The sequence below is a fragment of the Erithacus rubecula genome (genome assembly GCF_903797595.1).
Source record: "Erithacus rubecula genome assembly, chromosome: 28".
Classification (NCBI taxonomy): Eukaryota; Metazoa; Chordata; class Aves; order Passeriformes; family Muscicapidae; genus Erithacus; species Erithacus rubecula.
The window spans coordinates 493,951-518,499 of NC_136680.1; the positions used below are offsets into that span (position 1 = coordinate 493,951).

The 24,549-nt window shown below is 50.3% G+C and overlaps 2 protein-coding genes across 3 annotated transcripts in view; both read right to left on the minus strand.

Moving 5' to 3' along the window:
• Window positions 1-1,378: 1,378 nt before the first annotated feature.
• Window positions 1,379-21,311, minus strand: LOC306813186 (lysine-specific demethylase 4B-like; the record flags this gene model as incomplete). The annotated part of the gene is made up of 13 exons (XM_079328390.1): window positions 1,379-2,620; window positions 3,297-3,389; window positions 4,169-4,288; window positions 4,907-5,071; window positions 5,474-5,659; window positions 10,256-10,364; window positions 10,780-10,835; window positions 10,985-11,061; window positions 14,344-14,554; window positions 15,765-15,943; window positions 18,331-18,451; window positions 19,126-19,604; window positions 21,299-21,311. 13 exons carry the CDS (start codon window positions 21,309-21,311, stop codon window positions 2,435-2,437), a joined length of 1,995 nt encoding a protein of 664 aa, XP_079184516.1. The 3' UTR covers window positions 1,379-2,434.
• A 1,608-nt stretch (window positions 21,312-22,919) lies between these two features.
• LOC306813097 (lysine-specific demethylase 4B-like) overlaps window positions 22,920-24,549 on the minus strand; it is a gene marked incomplete at its 5' end in the record, with an annotated part of 36,849 nt that continues 35,219 nt past the window's right edge. The window contains one exon of one of the 2 annotated variants that reach the window (XM_079328178.1): window positions 22,920-24,322. In XM_079328178.1, the coding sequence (XP_079184304.1) occupies window positions 24,013-24,322 (310 nt within the window). In that variant the 3' untranslated portion in view covers window positions 22,920-24,012. The remainder of the gene's footprint in view (window positions 24,323-24,549) is intronic. The other variant, XM_079328179.1, reaches the window with a different exon arrangement.

The following is a 24,549-nucleotide window of genomic DNA, read 5'->3' on the forward strand; positions in this document are numbered from 1 at the left end:
CTTAATCTAGGGGGAGAAAGAAAAAAAAAAACAACATTATTTTTATAGCACATAATCAGACACAAATATATTTCACTGGAGGAAGGGGTAGGAATGTGCATTTCCTATTTCCTTTTCAATATGGCCACTATCCTGAATCTGCACAAGTCATTCCTAAACCAAAAAGAAGGATTTAAAAATCAACAAAAAGAGAAAAACCCTTGCACCAAGGAAGGGCATTCGACAGTTCCAGGTTCATGTTTCAACATAAGTCAGCATCTGAATATGGGGTGAGGAAACACACTTGTGTTTGTACAATATAAATAGCATTTGGGAAAGGTTCTACATATGGATACAGCAACGGTGACATGCAGAGGAAATTCCCACAACCACTCATCCCATCCCACCCTTCCCTCCCACCTCAAAAAAAAAAAAATCCTCTGCTGGTTAAATTTCTCTTTCAATTGTTTTAAATATTTCTCTCGTGGCCTGGCAACATTCTTAGTCTTTTATACAACAAGTTTTCTATTTAATCACATTTCAACCGACAGGAGACAGCTCTGGAGGAGGAACAACCGAGGCTCAGGAGAACCTTGCCAATTTTTTAAACTTTTATTAGTCTCAGTTTGGTTTTATTCATGGAGACATTTACTGAAAAACGTCAAAAACTCAGAAATAAAAGCCCCAAAAGCAGGACCCTGTTTCCAAGGCCTCACAGCCACGCACACGAGGAGGACCCGCAGCAGAGCAGGAAAGAGGATGGGAACTCCAATCCCCAAGGGAGAACAAAACCAAAGTAAAAAAAAAAATTAAATTGCTTTATTCTATCTCCACTCTTGCACTAGGACAGTTTAATACCCATGGAGCCTCTTAAGATGCTAATCTACCATCTGCCAGCCCACAAATCCTCCCCACTTATTCCCTTTAAGACTCAGCCAGAGCTTTGCTTAACAGCCTCTCCCCAGAACAAGGACCACCTTGCAAAGGGGCTTAAAAATCACCATCAAAACAAGAATCTTGTCTCTCTGCATCCAGTCATTTCAGGGAATTCAGTGAAAAGCTGGCAGGGCAGCACTCCAGGTTGCTCAGCTGGCCCAGGTGCCCTCTGCTCCTGAACCTTCCCAGCTCTGCCTCCTCCTCTCCTCTGACCTGCCTGAGGAGGGGAAAACTTCCCAGAGACTTCCAGTGACTTCAGCAGGGTTTGCATCAGGCTCCCTGCCAAGCACTGCTCTTCAGGGGCATTTCCAAGGGTCCATCACCCTCCAGGGCTGGGCTTTGCCTTTAATGCTCCTTCAATCCTCAGTGACTGAGCCCAGCCAAAGGCAGGGCTTGCACTCCCCCAGGAGTAACTCACAGGCTCAGTCTTGACTTAAGGAAAGGATGTCACAACAATCAGATGTTTGGGGAATTTCTTCTTTAATAGGATAAAAGAAAAACATACAAACACCTCCCAAGCTTCTGTCATGGAATGATTCTCACACTGTAAGGAGCACAACCCAAAAAAAAATTTAAAAATAAAGAGACAAAGGAAAGAGAAACGTTCCTAAGGGAGAATTGCTGTTGGGGCAGCCCCTGGAGCTCTCATGGGGAAATGACACAAGGAGCAGCAGAACACCTGCCAAACCTGGGGAACTCAAAGCCATGCTGATCCTGAACTAGAAAGCAACTGTGATGGCAAAGATGGGGAAGGAAGATGACAGGAATGAGCCAAACCTGGCACTTCTTGCCTAAGCCCCTCCCTGGTGAGGTGGCAGCAATGCCAACACCAGCCCAGGGCTCTCAGAGAGCCACTGCAGGAACAGCCCAGTGGAACAGCTCACAGACAGGGAGGGCTCTTTACAAAAGAAGAACCCACAACATCCCAGGACATCTGCCCTTGCTCTCCCTCTCCCCACATCAGTCACGATTCCTTTGGGGGTGAGGGGGGGAGGATTTCATTTATTTTCTGTTTTAAAGCCATAATCTAGAAAAATGGTTTGTGGAAACTTTTCATTTTCCTGTTTTTGCTTGCTTTTTTTTTTTAATAATGCTCATTCATAGAAAACTTCACAAAGGTGGCATCTATGTACAGAAAACACGATTCCAAAGGCTGCTTCAGTAGTCAATGTAATAGCACCTTGAAAGACAAAAGTTTGACAGGTTTGAAAAAGTCATTTTGTTAAATTTTAACCCTTTCCTCATAAAAAAGAACCAGTCACAAAGCTCCATCTGTAGAAACTCTTCCAAAGTCTCCATGTGAAAAGCTGAAGGGTTTCCAAGCTCCCCAGCTCTTGGTCAGCAACTCCTGGCAAGGTCGAGGTAGCAGCCAGACAGAGATTCCTGCAGTCCAAACCAAGAGAGATGAAAGAAATTCACAGCAGACTATTGCACAGGGCTGGTCTTCCACTCCACAGCTTCCTATTTATGTTTCCATGAACTCAGGAAGGGTTAACTGAGTATTTTGGATGAATCCTGGTTAAAAGATGTTGCTCTGAGTCCCAGGCTGGTACTGTGTCTGCAGCAGGCTCTCCATGAAGCTCAGGTACTCTGGGCTCTGTCCATACTCCTCAGCATTTCTGGGGGTCCCCAGCCGGGGACGCTTGGCTGCTCTCACTTCATCTCCTGAAAATGCATCTTCCTGAGGGGCCCCAGTGCTGAGGGACTGCAGGAGACACAGAACACACATCAGGGGCACAGCAGGAGCACAGGGACAGACCCTCAGCCCCCCTGGGCTGGGAGCAACTCAGGATTCTCCAGCCCCATCCCCTGGTTCAGTAAATGGCTTTGGAGGGCAGAGCACCAGGTCTGGAAACACCCAGCAGCTCTGGAACCAAAAAGTGTGAAATAAATCCTTCATCTTTTCTAGGCTCAGAAATTCCACTGTCTGCACTTAAAGACAGCCTGATCTTGTAGATGAAGGGATTTATAGGTAAGAGGCACACTCTAAATCTACAGTTTGGTGAGAAAAGGGGGTTTGGTCCCACAGTGATAATCTGTTCTCCAGAAACCCCTGAGCTGCAGCCCAGCTCACCTCACACTTGGACAGGATCACTCCACAGAACTGAATTCATGTGGTGTAAAATGATCTGAACATAATCTTTTAACCAGAGAAAATAAAACTGTGAGCTGAACACGTGCAAGGGAAAATCATTTCTGTGCCTCTCAAGCATCCATGGCCAGGATTTCTTCCACTCTGTGTTTTTTTGGGAACAACAAGCAGTTTTACAGCCACAGAAATTGGAAGCTGCATTCACCTAATGTCTAAAAAACACATGAAGGAAATGTGAAGGGGTTCAGCAAGCTGCAGCTGGTCCCTTGTTTGCTATTTTGGCACCCACCAGGCGAGACTTGACTCTCTTGGGAAGCTCTTCCTCCAAGGTATAAATATCCCCACGCTTCACCATCAGCTGAGAGCCATCCTCAAACTCCACCTGCAGGGAGGCACAAGATGAGCTCAGAGCATCTGAACAGCCCCTTCCCACCTGGGCCCTCCAGGAACACCAGCAAGCAGCAGGGCAGCTCCCAGGGATGTGTCCAGGGCTGCTGTGCAGTGAGCTCTGCCAGGCTCTGGGGAGGATGCTGAACCCAAAAAGTGCTGCCCTATCCACCTCTGCCTTGTCCAAGTGGATTCATTCCATGGATCCCAAAATATCTGCACTCCAGCTGGCCCAGCACCTCATATTTCTACTGATTTTTGATTCATATCCTGAAAAAGGCAGCTTTTCACTTACAATAAAAGCAGCCCTCTATTCAGGCCAATATGGTAATAAGAATTTCTTTCATCTTAAACAAAGCATTTTCACAGGTCACAGGGAAACAACTCCAGCTACTAAAGTACATTTGTATTTCAACCAGCAGAAGTAGTCAGCCAGGTACAAAAAACTCCTCCCATGAAACCCTTTTCGCTAAGCACTGATTATATCATGAATTATGCATCAGATGTTCCAGGGATGTTTATTCATAGAAACGTGCACAGCAAAATGTTAAAACTATTAAAAGTTTTTAAGGGATTCTTATTTCCTTTGCCCAAGACTTTAATACACTTTTCTGCATCAAGCAGAAGGACACAGAGCACAGTTTAATAGGGGTGCTAAGTTCAGGCTGGACAAACTCAGAGGGAATAAATCATCTGTGCTGCCAGATCCTGCTCCTGCTCTGCCCAGCTGCTGCAGCCCCTCCCTCCCTGCAGCTGGGCCTGTGCCCCACTCACCTGGTAAATCTGACTGATCTGGGCTGCAATGAACTTGGCCTTGTAGACGATCCCGTCCGTCCACTGCAGCTGCACCAGCTCCCCCTCGGGAGGGGGCCCCAGCTGGACACAGTCCCTGCTCTGGGGACAGAGAGACAGGCTCAGACACAGCTGCAGCAGAGCTCAGGAGCCAGGGGAGTGCTAAGATCACCCAACATGGCCACGAGCAGTAAGAGACATTTCTGCACTCGTGATTAATCCTGGGCATCTCAAACAAAACCAGCCTGAGACACCAGCAACGGGCTCTGGCAGCTGCTGCTGCTGCTCACGGCCATTTCTCATTACAAACCCCACAACATCACATCTCCTGTATCTCAAAAACAAGCAGGGCAACTCAGTGAATCAGTGGCACAATCAGGAAGGCAATGCATGAGCTGACAAATCAGCCTCCTCTAGACATTCCCTCTATTAAGTGAATTCCCTGTTTTGCACCAGATCTGCTTACGGACAATCTGCTTCCCCCATGAATCACACTTGTCAGTTGAAAAATAAGATTATTCAACCACAAAACAAATAGGATGAAATTTAGAACAAACAGCGCTTTCTGTGAAGTCATCTGCATTCAGCAAGACCACATCTTTGTAAAGCAACCAAGAAATAAATGAGATCACGTCAGAAAGAGGATCTGTCATGAAGAGCGGGCTGTGGTTTGTGGGGAGGGTGTGGTGCTGCAGGGCTGCTGGGGCAGGGCTGGCTCACCAGGATGCTCTCGGGGTAGACGTTGTCGCTGTAGGAGCCGTCGTCGAAGTTGACCTCGTAGAAGGTCTGGGTGCCGCAGCCGATGACGCGGCAGCGATAGTAGAGCCCGTTCCTGTTCTTGGTGATCACAGCCTGCCCCAGGGCCACCTCCCTGGGCACTGGCACCTGGGGACACGCAGGGTCAGCCCCACCCAGGGCTCGGGAGGGGCTCGGCCGGGAAAAGCACCACGAGTTCCTCCCGTCCCACCCGCCGTGGCAGGGACCCCTCCCTCTGTCCCGCTGCTCCCAGCCCAGTGCCCAGCCTGGCCTGGCACTGCCAGGATCCAGGGCAGACACAGCTGCTCCGGGCACCTGTTCTCCCCTCTTCACAGCAGGAATTCCTCCCAATATCCCTCCCAGACCAGCCCTCTTGCAGGTTGAAGCCTAAAACAGGGCAATCCTTCTGCACTAAATGCACAAAACGCTTTGAGCCAACACAGGCAGGCGGGGAGAAACTATTTACAAACCCCAGAAACAAAACAACCCCACAAAACCCCAACCCCCAGCCCAGGGCAGGCCAAAGCTCACGTTCTGGTTTGCTGCTTTGTGCTTGAAGCAGGTGATGGACACGACGTAGGGCCAGTCCTCGGGCTCCATGGGCACCCCGGCCGCGTGCGCGCACGTCACGTGGAAGGAGGTGGAGCAGTGCTGGTAGGAACACTGCACACAGGCCCCAGACACCCTCTTCATCCTCTTCCTGCAGTACACACACCTCTGCAAGAGCACAGCTGGATCAAAGCTCTGCAGGGGCACAGCTGGAGTGACACACACACACACACACACCTCTGCAAGAGCACAGCTGGATCAAAGCTCTGCAGGGGCACAGCTGGAGTGACACACACACACACACCTCTGCAAGAGCACAGCTGGATCAAAGCTCTGCAGGGGCACAGCTGGAGTGACACACACACACACACACACACACACACACACACACACATCTCTGCAAGAGCACAGCTGCATGACACCTCTGCAGGGGCACAGCTGGAGTCACACACACACACACACCTCTGCAAGAGCACAGCTGGATCAAACCTCTGCAGGAGCACAGCTGGAGTGACACACACACACACACACACACACACCTCTGCAAGAGCACAGCTGGATCAAACCTCTGCAGGAGCACAGCTGGAGTGACACACACACACACACACACACACACCTCTGCCATGGAGCACAGCTGGATTCACACACACACACACACCCAGCTCTGCCATGGAGCACAGCTGGAGTCACACACACACCTCTGCAGGGAGCACAGCTGGATTCACACACACACACAAACACACACACACACACACACAGCTCTGCCATGGAGCACAGCTGGAGTCACACACACACCTCTGCAGGGAGCACAGCTGGATTCACACACACACACACACCTCTGCAAGAGCACAGCTGGATTCACACACACACACAAACACACACACACACACACACACACACACAGCCCTGCCATGGAGCACAGCTGGATTCACACACACACACACACCTCTGCCAGGGAGCACCCCCAGAGCTGAGATCTCTGGAAGGAGCAGAGCCTGGGGCTGTGCAGAGACCCCAGAGCCCCCCAGGCTGTGGCACAGGTGCCTGACACAGCACAGAGCTGTGGCTGCAGTGCCACCCCCACGGTGTCAGGTGTGTGTGTGTGCACCCACTGAGGACCCTGCCAGCCCAGAAACAGCAGATATTGTCCCTCCTGCCTCAGTCCCACAGCCCTGGGACACACTGGGCTCAGCCAGGCTGGGCTGGGCTCACTGGGACCAGAGAACTGCTGCAGCCTCACCCAGCACTGCACCCCAGTGATTAACCAAAACAGCAGCTGATCCTCACTGCTGGAAAACATTTCCATTTCTCTGAGAGAACAGAACCCAGTAACTGGGTGGCAGTTTGCTCAATTCTATTTAATGGGACATTGTATCGATCAGATCCCATGGAATATAAAATCATATAATGGAACAAAAATCCTGTGTGTTTATTTTAGATGCATAAGCATATCAACCATAAATATTTTATTGGCATCCATGGCAGATGAGCTACTGTGGATAATTCAGTCAGTTTTGCAAACAAAAGAAATAAAAACATTGTATGAAAAAAATGGATTTATGAGGGGGGAAAAGGTCTGAAATCTTGGAGACATTTTCACACTCATTTTCTGCAAAGCAGACCCAGTTATTAGGTAAATCAATGTAAGACATTGTGACTGCTTTAGAAAGAAATTACATTTTCCCAAAGCTAAAACTCCTGAGCCCGATGGCACTGACAGGGAGCAGGAGCTGCAATGGCAACAAGACAAATTTCCTCACTCCTGTAACAGCACCAGTTCTTGTTTCCAGCCCCTCAGAAATACAGAAAAGGAGATTTTGGGAAGCCCAGTTTAAAGAATGGATGGGTAATATTTTCCAGAGATCCATTTGCAAACACCACTCAGTTTAACATTTCCAGGGATCTGTCACTGGAATCCCAGAATGGTTTGGGCTGGAAGGACCTTAAAGCTCATCCAGCCCTGTCCAACCTGGCCCTGGACACTTCCAGGGCTGGGGCAGCTTCTTCACCTCATCTGAGGCTGGGAAAGGCAAACCAGGGCATAATTAATATCACACACACGAGACAAAAGTGCCTTTGAACTCCAAAACCTTCAAGGCCCCATCCAACCCAAACCCTTCTGGGATTCTGTGATTCCTTCTCCAGGAACACTTCTCTTCCTTGAAAGCAGAAGATGCCAAAAAACAGAGATTTGTTCTTCCTTATTCCTGAGCAACACCTCCCTCCCTGCCTGCTCTGCCTCACATTTATATGAAATAAGTCCCACTCCTTCCTCTGAATTAACTGAAGGCAGTTTGTTTACACCAAAGATTAATTTGGCCTTTTTACACACACGAACAAAAGCCAGGAAATTCAAAGCCAGAGCCTGAGTGCTGCCAGAACGTGGGTTTAGCCTTTAATAGGCTGAGCTTTATCTCTCAGCAAAGCCTGTTCCAGAGGCAGATAAGCACCAGGGAAGTGCCCAGCAGGGCTGAGGGGAGCCAAGAGCACAGATCCCATTATTAACCTGCCCATGGCCCCTGTCCCAGCAGCAGGGACAGGGAGCAGGATGTGAGGGACAGGGAGCCTGGAGGGTAAGGAGATGGGGAAGTGACAATTGCTGCTGGGAGGGTGGTGCAGCAGCAGCACAGGGTACCCAGAGCAGCTGTGGCTGCTCCATCCCTGGCAGTGCCCAAGGCTGGGATGGGCTGGCAGCACCTGGGACAGTGGGAGGTGTCCCTGCCATGGCAGGGGTGGCACTGGGGGGATTCAAGGTCCCTCCAACCCAAACCAGTCTGGGATCCTGTGGAAATGCAGATCTGGAAGTGTGGGAGATGGGATGCAGAGGGACAGCAGTGCCAAGTGCTGGGGGAAAGCTGCACAGGGAGATTTAAAGGCATTTTCTATGGGAGGGAAAAGAGTCCAAAGCACAGGAGAGAAATCTTCAGAATAAATGCACACCAGAGTCAGGTCACAGCTGAGAGTAAGAAATGGGCTGTCTGCTGCATGATGAACACTGCAATTCATTTACCCCACTGAGGAATGACAGCTAATTATTCCAAATTTCCACGTCATAAATAATTTACGTGCACAGGCCTGTAATGTGCCATCAATCTGGGAGCAGGAAACTGCAGTGCTGAAAATGGTGCCATTCCCACAAATGGACTGAAAAGTCTGTGCTTGCACAGGGACACCTGGCAGAGAACAGGCTGAGCCTTTCACCAGATCACTGCCATCCTTGGTACCTCAGCCCCCATCACAGGAACTTAAAACAATACAAACATATTTAAAAAATAATAATCATGGATAACCCCTACCCCCTCTCTCCATCCATTCTCATCAACTGCCCTCACCCTTCACATCATTCCTTCCCTCCCTTTCCATCTTTCCCAGCCACAAAGCTCACCTTCCCACTTTATCAAGTACTGTACCAAGCCCTTCATGCCAGAAGAAAACAAACAAAATTTCTTTCCAGATCTCCAGGGGTGTTTGGACAATGCAGGATGGGATTGTTGGGGAGCCTGTGCAGGGCCAGGAGTTGGACTGATGCTCTGTGGGGACCCTCCCAACTCAGGATATTCTGGGATTCTGTGAAACTTGGCAGCTTTAACTGAGGAATGCCGGAGTGGGTGCAGTGGGTCCCTGCAGAGGCTCTGGCAGGCACAGGCTCTGCTCTGGAGCAGAGCAGCAGAGTCAGACTCACACAGGCACTGCCCTGGCTCTGCAGCACTGCCAGCCAGACAAGGAAGGGTTAAAGAATTAAGTCCTGTTTCCTGGTGAGGCTCCATTAAGCAATACAAGTGAGAGTTGTGTAAAAGGATTTTAAGTTCAGCGTTACAAGTGCTGGTAATGAAGAGGATGCACGTTGGAAGTGTCAGCTGATCCATAAAGAGCCACGGCTGCAAGATTTATCACCCTGGCATTGCACTGCCCCATCACTCCTGCTGAATAATGAATGCTTTTTACATTCACATTTGTGTACAAAACCCATTTGCACAACAGAGAAATAACTCTGGAAGCAGGGATAGGTTCCTGCTAATCTCTCACCCGGGCTGGCTGCACTAAGTATCAGCTCTGTTAACGAATCCATCAGCACTAACCCATCTATCACTGCTCCAGCACCTTCCCCATCCCACACTGTGTCACCCAGCTGACTTCTGTACCAAAAAAAGCAGCAAAAGCACAATTTATTTTGCAATAACACACTATAGTGATGGAGCATTAACTAACATTAAGATAAATTGCTCTGAGCTAATGAATCGTCCATTACTAATCCCTCGGATGAGGCCACACAGCTAAATAACAACTTGGAGCTGGGCTGGTATTAAAATCCTTGCAGTCAGGGTCACAGAAATGTTTATTCATTTCTGCAAGAGATTTCTTGATAGAAAAAGAGAAATGTTGTAAGGAAAGATGAATTAGAGATGAACGAGTCAGCCTCTCTCAAGTCACCACGTCCCCCTGCACTCCTGCTGTCAGTACCTGGAGTAAACGGAGCTTTCAGGCAGTTCACACCTGACTGCAGGTGGGAAGGAGTCCCAGGCTCTGCCCAGGGGGCAGCACACTCCCAGAGAGTCAAGGCACATCTGGAATCACAGCTGGTTGTGTGTCCAAGCCCTGACAGGGCTCAGCAGACACAAACAGCACAGCCTTTGTTTGGGAATGAGAGCGAGAGCACCTCCAATCTCAGCTGCTTTATGAACCCACACAACGTTTTCCTGTCTAGGGCCAGCTTCTCCCTCTGGCTCTGGTTCCCCAGCAGTGTCCCCAGTGACAGACACCCACCAGCTTCCACCTCTGCTCGGGGATGGCGCTGACATCCACGGGATGACGCTCGATGACATTGAGGAAGCGCGCCTCGGGGACAGCGATGGCACAGATCACGTGCACCCACCTGGGCAGACACAGAGCACACATCAGGGCTGCATCACTTGAATGAAATGCTCAGGAGGGCAGTTAACATTTCCCTGCCTCCCTCAGCACCGGGGCTCATTGCCAGGGGCTGGCAGCCTTGGCAGTGCTCCCGAGAGGCTGCTCATCAGGGAAATGTCTCTGCAACAACAGACATCAACCTTCTTCTGCACCTGCCTCTGCACAGCGCTAAACGTCCTCTGAGAGGACTTGCCTCTGAGAAACAACCACATTCAGCAGGATGCAGAAGCTCTGCTGAAGTGCAGGGCAGCACAGACACTTGGGCTCATGCTGCCCCATCAGCGAGCAGCAGCTCCCTCCAGAACCCCAGAACCTGCTGCTACCCTGAGCATTAAGAGCAAATTCCCAAGGGAAATGCACCCAAAGGCAGCACTCACCGGCCATCGGTGGTCATCTGGAGAGCTCCTCCCCTGAGATTGCACAGGCAGCACTCCTGCGGGAACACATCCTTCAGAGCGGGCCCCAGGAGCTCGGCCAGGCCGCTCATCCTCCCCAAAAAGCCCCTGCACCCCCGGACGCCACAGGCAGCTGAACCCCCCGTCCCTGCAGCAGGAGGGGCGCGGGGCCCAGCCCAGCCCTTACCGCTGCCCAGGCGCCGGCCGAGCACCGCGAGCACGCCCAGCTCTCGTTCACCAGCTCCGGGCGGATCCCGTAACAGCCTGCGGGGACAGCAGAGAGTGGGGACGGGACGGGGACAGGGACAGCAAAGAGTGGGGCAGGGACGGGGACAGGGACAGCAAAGAGTGGGGACGGGACGGGGACAGGGACAGCAAAGAGTGGGGCAGGGACGGGGACAGGGACAGCAAAGAGTGGGGACGGGACGGGGACAGGGACAGCAAAGAGTGGGCACGGGGACGGGGACAGGGACAGCAAAGAGTGGGGACAGGGACAGGGACAGGGACAGCAAAGAGTGGGGCAGGGACGGGGACAGGGACAGCAAAGAGTGGGGACAGGGACAGGGACAGGGACAGCAAAGAGTGGGGCAGGGACGGGGACAGGGACAGCAAAGAGTGGGGACAGGGACGGGGACAGCAAAGAGTGGGGACAGGGACAGGGACAGCAAAGAGTGGGGCAGGGACGGGGACAGGGACAGCAAAGAGTGGGCACGGGGACGGGGACAGGGACAGCAAAGAGTGGGCACGGGGACAGGGACAGCGGGGACAGCAAAGAGTGGGGACAGGGACGGGGACAGCAAAGAGTGGGGACGGGACAGGGACAGCGGGGACAGCAAAGAGTGGGGACAGGGACGGGGACAGGGACAGCAAAGAGTGGGGACAGGGACGGGGACAGGGACGGGGACAGGGACACAGGGACAGGGACACAGGGACACAGGGACAGGGACACAGGGACAGGGACACAGGGACAGGGCTGCACAGCACTGCCCTGCTGCACTCCAGCATGTCTCAGCTCAGAACCGACTCTGAAAGCATTTCAGGAACTGCATTCAATAGGCTCTGACAAAACCGGAATTGGGACCAGCAGGTCTGAAATCAAACAAACCAAACCCTCCCACAGGTAACCCCCACATTGGTTTTTCACTTTTCTAGGGACTGCCCTAGCAAATCTCTGTTTCCTTAGGCAGGAAATGGGATCCAAGGTGAGCACTGGAGTGCATCAAAAACAGGGAAAGTTCCTTTTGCTGTGTGGTGTTATGAGGAAGGACAAGCCAAATAATACTACAAGGAAATTAAATACCTGCATTCCACATGGTTAATAGTATTTAATTTATGGTTATAGGAAGTGTTAAAAGCATCTCATTTTACAGTAACATGCAAGCACCAAGTCCTCCTACAACAACACCAAAATAGTGAAGTGGTATTATAGAGACAGGGAAATAAGGACCAAAAAAAAAAAGTCCTTAAAATTCTATAAAAGGCACTGAGGTTTGTCACTGAAAACAATGGGGGAAAGACACAGATCCAGTTTTGGAGAAGCATATCTGTGTGATTCCTGCAAGCTTCTAAAGTGAGTGGAAAATTGAAGATAAGCATCTCAGCTAACACACAGCTCATTCCATCCAGCCTCTCTCCTTCCCAACAAAATCCCACCCAGCCTTCACCTACCCTAACAAACTGAACACAAAATTTCAGCTGGGAACAACAATCTCAAATTACTGAATTAAACTAAAAAGAAGACATTCAGAAAGCTCTGGGATTGCCACCACAGCCTGATTTATAAATATCATCCACTTAACCAGATAAACAGCATGTCAAAAAAAGTCAATACTATGGATCTGCAGCTGCTCTCCACATCTGAGGTCTCTTTTCATCATATGGCAAATCAGGGAAGCAAATTCCACCCAGGCCTAGAACAGGGACAGGGGTGTTCAGTCCAAAACTGAGCTCAGGGAGAGCCAGACCCTCAAGATGCACCAGGGAAGGTTTAGACTGAAAATCAGGAAAAATTTCTTCATGGAAAGGGTTGTAAAGCATTGGAAGAGCCTGTCCAGGGCAGAGGTGGAATCACATCTCTGGCAGTGCTCAGAAAAGTCATGGATGTGGCACTGGGGCCTTGGCTTGTGCTGGGCTGAGGTTTGGAATTGACTGACCCCAGTAATTCTGTGAGGGCAGAACATTCCCATTTACTGAACCCCAGGCTGTCCCATAAAAGATAACCCAAGCAGAGCAAGAAAAATATGCACCTTTTATGGATTTTGTCAAAGCCCAGAAACCTCCCCAGCCCTTCCCCTGGCTGCTGGAAGGCAGCACAGCTTGAGAGGGCACTTCCCAAGAACACACAGGCTGCCAGCTGCTTTTACAGCCAGCCAAAACACACCTCAGCACTGCAAGCCTGCCATAAAAGCAAATGGATTCTCTGCAGCAAAGTCAAAGGGATGTCACAGACCCAGGGAAACAACCAGGCACTGGAGCCTCCACCAGACTCAACACCTGTCCTGTCCTGCCTCAAGGGGAGAGCACAGCCAAAATATTAAAATGAGCTTCTCCAAAAAAAGATGGATCTCAGCTCTGAGCCTGCAGATTAACATCACCTTCCCCCACCCCTCTGTCCTTAAATAGAATTTGGCCACAGAAACCATTCTGAGACTGGACTAAGGATGGACAGGAGGCAGCAGCCCTGAACTGTGAGGGCAGGATGAAATCTTCCTCCTCACACCCACTCTGCATCCCATGGCCTGATTAGCCAGAAATGACCATAATTAGGGATTCAGCACAGACACAAAAGTTGCCTTCCAGCTCCCCAGCCCTGCTGAGCTGCATGGGGACCTGCAGACTCTAAAATTGGAACAACAGAAGTAATTCCAGCTGATGCAAGTCAAATAAGATTCCCCATCTGTCAAGATCAAACAGCTGAAGAGTAATTCGTCACAAATGTTAACTGGATGCTGTACAATCTCCACTGAAGGTACACTCCACCAGGATTAATCAGATCTGCTTTTAGACATAACTATCAGGGAAGCAAACAGACATATGCTCCCTTTTGTAATCAAGTGCCATTACTACAAACACCATCACAGACACTAATAAAATATATCTCAAACTACCCCATAATCTCTGCTGCATGCAGGAACAATACAGCCTCCCCCAGCAGAACAATATTGGAACAAAATATGTGAGAGAAAAGAGTGCAATAAAGCCTTTGAGTTCTGCTTTATTACAAAAAATGAAAGGTATCAAAAGAAAGAATCTTTTCTGCGAGACAGAGAAGAATCAGCCAACAAAACCAGCAATACAAAGAATATTGGTGTGTATTTTGAGATCAGTGACTGTCAAGATGGACTTGAATCCACAGATATGGTTTGAGAGAAAGGTTCCCTGCCCGAGGCAGGGGATGGACCTGGATGAGCTTTAAGGTCCTTCCAACCCAAACCTTTCTGGGATTCCAGAGAAAGATAAAATGGCAGTGACAGGACACAGCCCTGCCAAGCAGGAGCTGAGCTGCAGCCAGCAAGGGCCCAAGGCTGAGGGGAAGGTGAAACTCACTGGCATGGACCTGCAGGCAGCACTTGGCACAGGAGATGAGGGGGCTGGTGCCATCCTCCCCCGTGTAGGAGTTGGAGGGCAAGGGCTCCGTGTTCTCCCCGCTGGAGGTGAAGCACATCTCAGGGATCAGGGGCTTGCTCCTCTGCCCACACCTGGACAGCTGCACCAGGGGGGGAGGCTCCCCTGCAGCCTCCCTCTCCACCTGTGAGGACTGCAGAGAAAATACATCACTCACAGCCTGGCCACGGCTCCACTCCCACCCTGAGCGCCCCAAATGTCACCAAAAATGGCCCCAAATCCTGACCCCACCCCCACCCTGCTTCTCCCCCTCCTCAGGCAGCAACTGGGATCTGTGAATTGTTGTGAAAGCTCCAAGAAGCATTAGAATAATGAGCAGCTTTTCCTGTTTCTCTTCTGCAAAAATCTAAATTCCTAAATTGCAGCTGAAAACACCAAGGAAAAATAAAAAAGAAAATATTACTAAAAGCAAGACATTCCCTCCCCCTCTCCCATCCCTCTGGCATCCTTCCCTACTTCTTCTGCAAGTTCTCCTGAAGGACATTTCAAGGCTTCTGGTAGCAGAGTTAAAAGCAATGGATAAAACCAGCTCAGTTGCACCCAGTTTTCCTCACAGCAGCCAGCAGTCAGAACAGATATTTTATTTTCAGTCCATATAATAAATCAAGAGATTTTATTGAAGGGGGAGGTGGGTTCTGCTTTCCTCAGGAAAAGCTTCCAACACAGCTACAAGTATCTAAGGCACAAATTCCTGGTGGGCACACAAAGGCAGATTTGGCTTTATGTGAGAACAAATCAATGCACAACTGCACAAAGAACTAATTCATCTGATGAATTTTGCCTTTCCTCTCATAACATCTCCCAAAGCATATTGGTGGTTTCCAAAAAAAGGTGATGGATGTGCTTACTCAGGAAATCTTTATTTTGTGGCTTGTTTGCATAAATTCAGCAACTCCAGCCTGTGAGGAGACAGGAGCCTGGTGTGACTTTTCTCTGCATGGAGCAGTGTTTGCAAAGCTCCTTCAGTGTGATTTCAAAATGAACACTGAGCAAGCCAGAGAAGTCGGGAAAAATAACAAAAAAAAGGCTCCAAGCACTGCCAAATCCAAACACATTTCTCTGGTGTGCACATTTGCATGGGTTTGTCTCTGTCCCAATGTCTGCATCCCAATCCATCCATCTGAGCAGTGCCACAGGTTCAGGTGAGACCTCAGGGGGAATCTCCAGGCAAGGTGTGGTCAGGCCATGCCCAGAGGATCACTGGGGTCACCATCCCAAAAACACAAATCACCTGGGGACAGAGTGGGGACTTTGGGGTGAGCACAGTGCTGGGGGTCACAGCTGCACTTGGTCCTGCAGGTCTGTTCCAGCCTCAGGGAGTGCCCAGCTCTGGCAGCAATTACCTGGTTGTAGGGGTAGAAGAGGGTGCAGACAGCACAGTATGGCTCACTCAGGGCAGCAGCTGCATTGAACTTCCTTTCAGCTGGGAAATTAAGTGCTTTGTTCTTCCACTGGAAGGAAAGTAAAGATTTCAAAGCCTCTGGATCACTCATGTCTTCCTCTCCAGAAAATGGAAACATTTCTAGAATGAAAAGGAAAAAAAATCCCAAAACATTGGGCAGTCAGTAAAGGCAAAAGAGTTTATGATTAGAAGAGGCAAAAGGAGCAAGGGTGAGTTACACAGCTCAGGTCTCAATACAAGAAGTGCAATAAATAAAAACACTCAACTCCCCCATGGTCCCTTATTTGCCCCAAATCCTTCCTTGAATGGCCAGAATGTCCCCACAAGACAGGGACAGCAGTGACCTGAAGGAACTGGCCACGGGGAAGGAGAAAATGGAGATTTCCTGCCTGTGGAACTCCCTCCCCTTTCCAGCTGTTAAACTTCCACCATCCTTTTGATGAAGATTTAATTTGAGCTTCAGTAGGGGATGCCAGTGCTGCTCCAGCCATTCCCACCCCTCTCTGCATTCCCCACCACCCCTCCCTCTGCCAGAGGCACTGCCAGGCACTGCTCCTCCTAATTAGTTTGCTAATTCTTTATTTTATAAACCTTTAAAAGGTCCTTGGCATTTCACAATTAAACCACTGCAGAACCCATTTGTGGCAGTCTGGGGGTCCAAGTTTCTTACCCTTCCTTATGAAGGACTTTTGAGTCACTGTAAGTGTTAAAGAAATTTTCCACACAAGGCTGAGTGTAAATCACTCCCTGCAAAGTTTCCAAAAGAAGAGGGAACTCAAAACCATCTTGGAAGAACATTATCCCCAGAGCTCAGCACATTAAACCAAATTGTTCACTGCTTCACTGTTAATTACTGGAAATAAGCAGTTTATGTTCTGCTCTACAAGTCTAAGTCTCCTCCCCAGTTCTCCCTCCCTTTGAAGATTTTCTGACTCTTGGGTCACCTGAAAGGATAAAAAGAACTTGGAGTAAAACGTTAATGGCTGAGTTTACATCTCAGATTTTAAGTGCTGCCCATATTTGTCAGATAATGTGGAAATTCTATTGTTTAATGAATCCCTTTTGTGAGGTGATGAGTGCTGGCTGTGTGGCTCTGTCACATTTCATGTGAGGGTTACTTCCTGAAAAGTGTCTTATCTTGTTTATTTTTAAGACATGAATCAAACCCCACATTTCTCCAAATTTCAGCTGAGGCACATCAGGTGACAGGCCAGGATTTCTGGTACCAGAGGAATCAGTGAAAGCAGCAGCCTAATCCAGAGTGGCAGAGGGAGAGGAGAAGTGACTGTGGTGTGCTGGACCCAGGCTGGCTCCCACATTGCACACTGTTTGTCTGGCCTGAACCTTTGTGTACCATGTGCATTCCCTTCATCTCCATGGGCTCTCTGTTCCTCCTGCAGCTCGTCCTTCACATCCTTCCCTGAAAAAACAGGGAGCTGCCTCTTTTCCCTGGTGGGGAGGGAAGAATCTGTTTGATCAGACTTTGCCCAGCAGAGCTGTAAATCAGTCCCCAGGAAATGCCACAAAAGCTTCCACAGAGCAGCTCCTGCTCCACCAGCCAAGTCCCCAAACACCATCCAACAAGTCAAAGCAGTGAGAAGAATTTGCCTAATGAGGATCCTCCAGCACAGAGCTGGTTCCAAGGTCTCACACCACACAAGATAACAAAGTCTCAGCTGCCTCTGCACACTCCACATCACACACTTGGAAGGCACCAAATGCACCTTCCTTGGCAAGGAAAGGAGCTCTGGGTGCTCAGGACAGCCTCTCCTGCAGGAGGCTGCTCCAAAATCAAAGCTTGCACTCCTGCAGGAGTGCACTGGGAAGGTGGTGTCCTTTGGAATGAGGAGCTGTGAGCAGGGACCCAACCAGCACACAACAGCTCCTTCCTGGGGGCTTGTGCATATTCTGAGTAATGTGGGGAAGGCCCCAAAGTGGGAAATTAACCACAAAACAGAGGGAGAGGTAAGAATCTTTTCTCTGCCTTTGGTTCTGACTGTTGGGGACTGGAACGTGGGAATAGGAGAATCAGTGATGTACATCAACCACTGAAAACCATTTTAATTCTCATTTATGTATCCGCCAAGGAAAGTTGGACCCCAACACTGACATGAATTAGGAGCCAAGCAAAAGGTTGGGACTGATTTTCCTCACACAGACCTGACCTGCACTGCCTCCAGGGGAACAGATCTCATCCCACTGCAACACCCAAGACAGAGATTTGCCTTGAAGACATTATTTTCTGCAAACGCTTTTTTCCCTTTGCCCAAAATGCTGCCTCATTCTGCAGCCAGCAAAATATTTTTCTGGAGTGAAAAAAGGGTGGGAGGTGAGAAGCGACACCTCCCACGGAGGAGTTTTGTTTCCAGCTGGGTTATCAAAACGGGAACACGCTGCATTTCCTCCCAGCTACAGGGAACACAGAAGTTTCAGGCAGCAGTTCTGTCCAAGGTGTCAGCAGAGGCAGTTCTGTCCAAGGTGCAGCAGTGCTGGTGCTGCTCACTCACCCTCGTCGCTCGAGGTCTCCTGCTTGAGCACGGACAGCGGCGAGCGCGTGGGCGGCTGCCCCAGCGGGTGCCGCCGGCTCTTCTTGATCTCCATCTTCACCTTGGAGAAGGCAGAACCGGCCTGGGGGGAGCACAAGGAGCTGGCTGGGCACCCAGGGAGGGAGCAGGGCAGGAGAGGCACAGCCCCTCTCGCAGAGGGTTTCTGGATGCACACAGCAAACTTTGCTCTGCCCTTTGGCTGAACCACTGAGGCTTTGCGGGCCAATTCCTGGGCAGATAAAAGCCAACACCAACTCTGAAGAAGTTGGGTAAACTGCAGAGTTTCCCTCAAAGCAGGGCAGCTCAGAACATGGACAAGCTGCCAATTCCAGCAGTTTGTGGAAAGTCTGCTCACTCACACACAGCTGGGGGCTCCAGGGAATGGAATCCCACAGGGTTTGGGCTGGAAGGGACCCGAAAGTTGATTCGGCTCCAGCCCTGCCAGGGCCAGGATGGCAACTGTTAGAGCAGGTAATGCACCCACCCAGCCTGGCCCTGGAGCTGTCCTTGCCCTGGCCACTGGCCTGTGACCACTGACCTTGCCATGCCACTGACCCTGCCCTGTAACCACTACCCCGTCCCCGTCCCCGTCCCTGCCATTGTCCCCTGTCCCTGCCCTGCCCCTGTCCCTGCCCCTGCCCTGTAACCACTGCCCCTGCCCCTGCCCTGTCCCTGCCCCTGTCCCTGTCCCTGCCCCTGCCCTGTAACCACTGCCCCTGCCCCTGCCCCTGCCCCGTCCCCGTCCCCGTCCCTCACCTCTTTGGCCAGCTGGCCGTGCTCGGCCGGGGCGCCCTGCTGCTCCTTGCCGGGGCGCCACCCCAGGCCGTGCTGCGTGGCGAACTGCTCGAAGGCCTGCTGGCAGGACATGTGCTCCTTGTCGAACACCACCTTCTTGCTGCGGGGCACCACGTACAGCATGGGGATGATGGGCCGCGGCCTCGCCTCCTCCGGGGCCGCGCTCAGGGGGCGCGGGGCCGGGCCGGGGCCCGGGGGAGGCCCCGGGGGTCGCGCTGGGCCCGGGCCCGGCTCGGGGGGCTGCTGGGGGGGCAGCGCGGGCGGCGGGGCCGGGAACGGCGGCTGAGGCTGAGGCTGAGGCTGAGGCTGCTGCTGCTGCTGCGGGTGTTGCTGCTGCGGGTGTTGCTGCTGCGGGTGTTGCTGCTGCTGTTGCTGCTGCTGCTGCTTCCTCCGGCGCTCGGCCCGCGCCTTGGGCGGCCGCGGGCGGGCCCGGCCCTCGCCTGGGGACAGAGAGAGAGAGAGGGGACAGTGAGCCGGGCACGGATATGGGAACACTGTGCTCATCCAGAGCCGGGCACGGGTACGGGAATGGTGAATCGTGTGATTATCCACAGCCCAGAGCCAGGCACGGGTACGGGAACACTGTGCTTATCCAGAGCCAGGCACAGATATGGGAACACTGTGCTTATCCAGAGCCTGGGCACGGATATGGGAATATTGAACTCTGTGCTTATCCAGAGCCTGGGCACGGATATGGGAATATTGAACTCTGTGCTTATCCAGAGCCCGGGCACGGATATGGGAATGGTGAATTGTGTGATTAACCAGAGGCCAGACCTGGGCTAGATTGGAATTATTTAATTCTGGGCTTTTCTAGAGCCTGGGCACAGCTGTGGGAATACTGCATTCTGTGCTTGCCCAGAGCCCAGGGCTGGGCTAGAATGGAATTACTGAATTCTGTGCTTTTCTAGAACCCGGGCATAGCTGTGGGAATACTGAATTCTGTGCTTGCCCAGAGCTGGGCTAGAATGGAATTATTGAATTCTGTGCTTATCCAGAGCCCAGTGCTGGGCTAGCACCTTCCACCCTGGAATTACTGAATTCTGTGCTTTTCTAGAGCCCAGTGCTGGGTTAGCATGTTCCACCATGGAATTATTGCATTCTGTCCCTTCCCAGAGCCCAGGGCTGGGCTAGCACACTCCATGGAATTATTGCACCATGGAATTATTGCTTCCCAACGGGCACTCTGAAAGCTGCACACACTCAGCTGTGCCTCAGCACTGACCTGGAGAAGCTACTTCAGAAAGAAAATACTTGTGTCATTTCTATGGGCTATTAAATTCCTGACTGGAGCACAAAGGCTGCTAAAAGGAATGTTTCCTGGAGGGAAAATATCTAAATCCCTAGGAAACTGGACAGTGTGCCAAAAAAACCTGTAATGTGTCACATTAGCCATGACTCTGTTTCAGGTTTTTGTCCTCCAAAGTCAGGGGCACAAACCCATCCACTGGGGTGCAGGAATGAAATCTTTTTGTACCATTCACAAAATGAATGTTTTAAATTGTATTTTTTTAATCTTTTTGCCTTCATTTTCTAATCTCTGTCTTTCTGTATATTCATAACAGGCATATTATGCTACATATGAATAAATGTGTATATAAATAAAGACATACATCAGGTGGTGTGCTCAGATTTTCTCTGCTGATAAGGAGACCCCCATTCTGTACCAGGAGTGTGCTGCTCCCTGTGTTTGCAAGCACAGCTCTTTTCTGGGTATTACTGTGTGTCAATGCACCCAGCAGCCCCAGGAAATGAGGAACTGACAGAGACACCTGGATCATTATTACCCAAAGATTTCTGCTATCAAGCTTTTTTTAAAAAAATGCCTTTAAGGCATAAATCAGGTGCAGCACTCAGCTGGATCCTGGACATCCTTTATCCCATGTCCTTGTTCCTCCCAGCTCACTCCATTTATCTGCTCAGCCCTCATGGATGTGACAACACTCCTTGGGCAGAGGAACATCTCACATTGTCACATTGTCACTGCTGGCCTGTCAGGGCTGCCCCACCTCTGCTCCTGTGCAAACCCACGCACTCCCTGTTACAGCAGAGATCCATCTCCTGCCCTCCCTGAGGGGAGTCCAGGCTGGGACAATCCCTGCTCATCCCAGGGAAGAATTTCACCAAACCTCACCAGCCCAAGCCATGGATGGAAAATCAGAATTACCATCACACCATGGAGGTTTCTGCTGGAGAAGGGTGAATGATCCCACAGCAGGATCAAGTGCCAAAATCCCTGCTGAAATCCCCCAGGGATCACCTCAACCCCAGCACTTCCCAGATCTCTGATCACTTCATTTACACTAACTTATAAGAATGGGAACAAGTCCAGCTCAAATAATTATAGTTGTACTAGTGTAGGCAGTCCCTCAGATAAACTGGTTTTTTCTATCACAGAGAAAGGAATATTGAATTTCCTTGGAGAAACAAACATATTGAATGAAAGGCAAATTGGATTTCTCCCCAGTTGCACAAAACCAGATCATATTTAGTCTCTATACACTCCAAGAATTCTCTCCCCAGCAGCACCACAACTGCCATTCAGCAGCTTTATTGACTTCTAAAGGGCAATTTGACAGCAGCTGGCACAGAGAACTGCTGCAAAGTTTTTGCATCAAGATGAGCAAACGAGTTTGCAAGTGAATCTGTGGAATCAGAAGTCAGGAAAAAAGGAGGCAAAATTCCAAGAGCCCTGAACAGTCCCAGGAAGGAAAAGGAAGTGAAGGCACACATGCACAGGTAGGGCAGGAGAGGAGTGTCTGTCTGTCTGTCTGTCCTTCCACAGGAGGGTCCTGTTAGTGGGACACAGGGAACACGAGTGGCAGGGACAACCTGACCCTCAGCAGGGCTCAGGGAGCTGGGGAGGGGCTCAGGGGGGCCCTTGTGGCTCTGCACAGCCCCTGACAGGAGGGGACAGTCAGGGGGTCTAGGGACAGGGACAGGGAACAGCCCCTCATTGCAGCAGGGGAGGCTCAGGCTGGACTCCAGCAGGAATTCCCTCATGGAAAGGTGGTGAGGGGCTGCCCAGGGGGGCTGGGGGCTGCCCTGAGGGTTTTGGGGCTGCCCTGGGGGGTTGGGGGTGCCCAGGGGGGTTGGGGGGCTGCCCAGGGGGGCTGGGGGCTGCCCTGGGGGGTTTGGAGCTGCCATGGGGGGCTGGGGGCTGCCCTGGGGGGTTGGGGCTGCCCAGGGGGTTGGGGGTCCCCAGCCCTGGCAGACCCCTGCTGCTCCCAGGGGGTTCCTGCTGCTCAGCAAAGCCTCAACACTCTCCTTCCTAACGCCCCAAGACAACCTGCTAAGAATTGTAACTATATTAATAGCAACATGATAAATTATGAATATAAAGCTGAGTCATAAAAACAAAAAGCAAACACCATAAGGGATCTGGGTCAGAAATCCTGAAAACCCTGAGTTATAAATACTCAGCTTGTCCAAATAACCAACAAAGCACAAGACCCACTTTGGAACCAGGACTGAAATCTCATCCTTTCTCCTTCTCAAGGTCATCTCTTCTGGTGTAACAGAAAATGAAGTCAAATTAAAACCAGGGGAATAAAGAAAGGAGGTGGGGAGCAGGATTGCATGAGCAGGGCCACCCAAAGAGATTTCATCTGTTTTCTTGCTCAGGATGAAGCCCCAAGACACTGGTGAGAGGCTCTGCAGACAGCAGATGTGCAAAACTAGAGCAGCCACTGGGATTTAATGGCTGCACTGCAGGGAAAGCTGAATATTGACAAGCAGCCACACCAAGCTGGAGTTTGCTCCAGTGGCACTTCTGCAGTGGTGCTGAAAATAAGCTTTTCCCTCCTGAGCCAAGTTCCAGAGCTCTCAGGAAGTACTGGAAGTGTATGATTTGGAAGCCACTCAGCCAGAACAGAGTTTTTATTATTCCTTGGCCATTCTAATGATCTCAGATCTGTCCTTGTCACTTATCTCTCGTCTCCAAAGAAAAATCAGCATTTTCGGGCCATTTATTACAAGCATCAAGTGTTAAACATGTACAAGAGCTAAGAGCAGACAATTTAACACACTGCTGATGCTCTCAAGCTTAGGGCAATAGAAATTAAGTATCTGCACTGTGCAACAATAGTTCTCCAACCCATACTTCCCACAGAAAGAGAAAATACACTGTCTAGCTGAAAGACTCTGAACAAAGCCCTCAATTCTCCTCCCAGAGCTTCCACAGATTTCCTTTCAGATCATTATCGAGCTTCTCTCAACAGTTTGCAGCATCACTTTCTCCAAATGCCCAACAAATAATGGATGTATACAATAGATGTAAATTAATTCCCTGTAAGCAGTGCTGGAGAAGAGGGAGTGAGTGTGTCACAGACACAAAAACCACTCAGCCACACGTTAGGGGGGAAAAAAAAGCAGCTTTTCCCCAGCAGGAACTCCAACCTTCTCTGCACAGCCAGGAAAAAGGTGCCACAGAAAGAGCCCCCTGCCCAAAGGGTGTGCAGCAGCAGCCCCAGGGACTGGGAGCTGCCATGGCCTGGCTTCACCCTCAGAAAAGGTTTTATATTCCATGCAGAGGAAGCTGAAAAGCTCAAACTCAAAGAAACCCAAGTGGGACTCGTGCAGCAGCTGTGGATCCCACCCAAACTCTGGATTCTGAAAAATGGGAACAAAGGGAGGGGAAGAGGAAAGATGGATTGCATAAGGCAGTGCACCAATCATTCTTTTTCAGAGCAGGACACAAAAATACATCTATTTGTTTCTCTATGAAATACTTTAAAATATTCCTCACATAATATATATTTTTACAGTCCTGTAATAGTTTGGGCCTATAGAATCTTCAAGCCCTGCCAGAAAAGCTATTTGGATTGAATCCTTAAAGAGAGGGAAAAATCAATTGCTGCTGGGAATGATGACATATTTCAGTGAGCAGAGATTTAATACTGGGGAAAACTCTGCTGATATTTCAACAGAAATAAACAGCAGAGACAAGTTATTCACAGAGGAGTTCTGGAGCTCTGCTCTGGCCTCACCTTCTCCCTCCATCCCTTTGCTCCTCTCCTCTTCCTCCACATCCTGCCCCCTTTTCAGCTCCTCTTTCACTTTCACATCCTCCAGGGCAGTTTCAATAGCCATGACATCCCCAAGAGACTTCTGATCCTCTGTTTTGTGTCTTCTGGGCTGACTCCTTTTTCTGTGAGACCTGAAAGTACAGAAGTGTGATTTGACATAAAAGAACAGCCTTCAAAATAGAAAACCATCACTGGCTTAAAAAGCTGAATACAAAACAAAAGGATCTTCTTTGGAGAGAAAACACAAGGTAGCTGAAATAGCTACAGGGCAAAGGAGATATCTGAAAGGGAACAGCTGAACCCTGCACAACACAACATTTAAGATCCATTCACAGCAGCCATTAATTGTCTGGGGTTC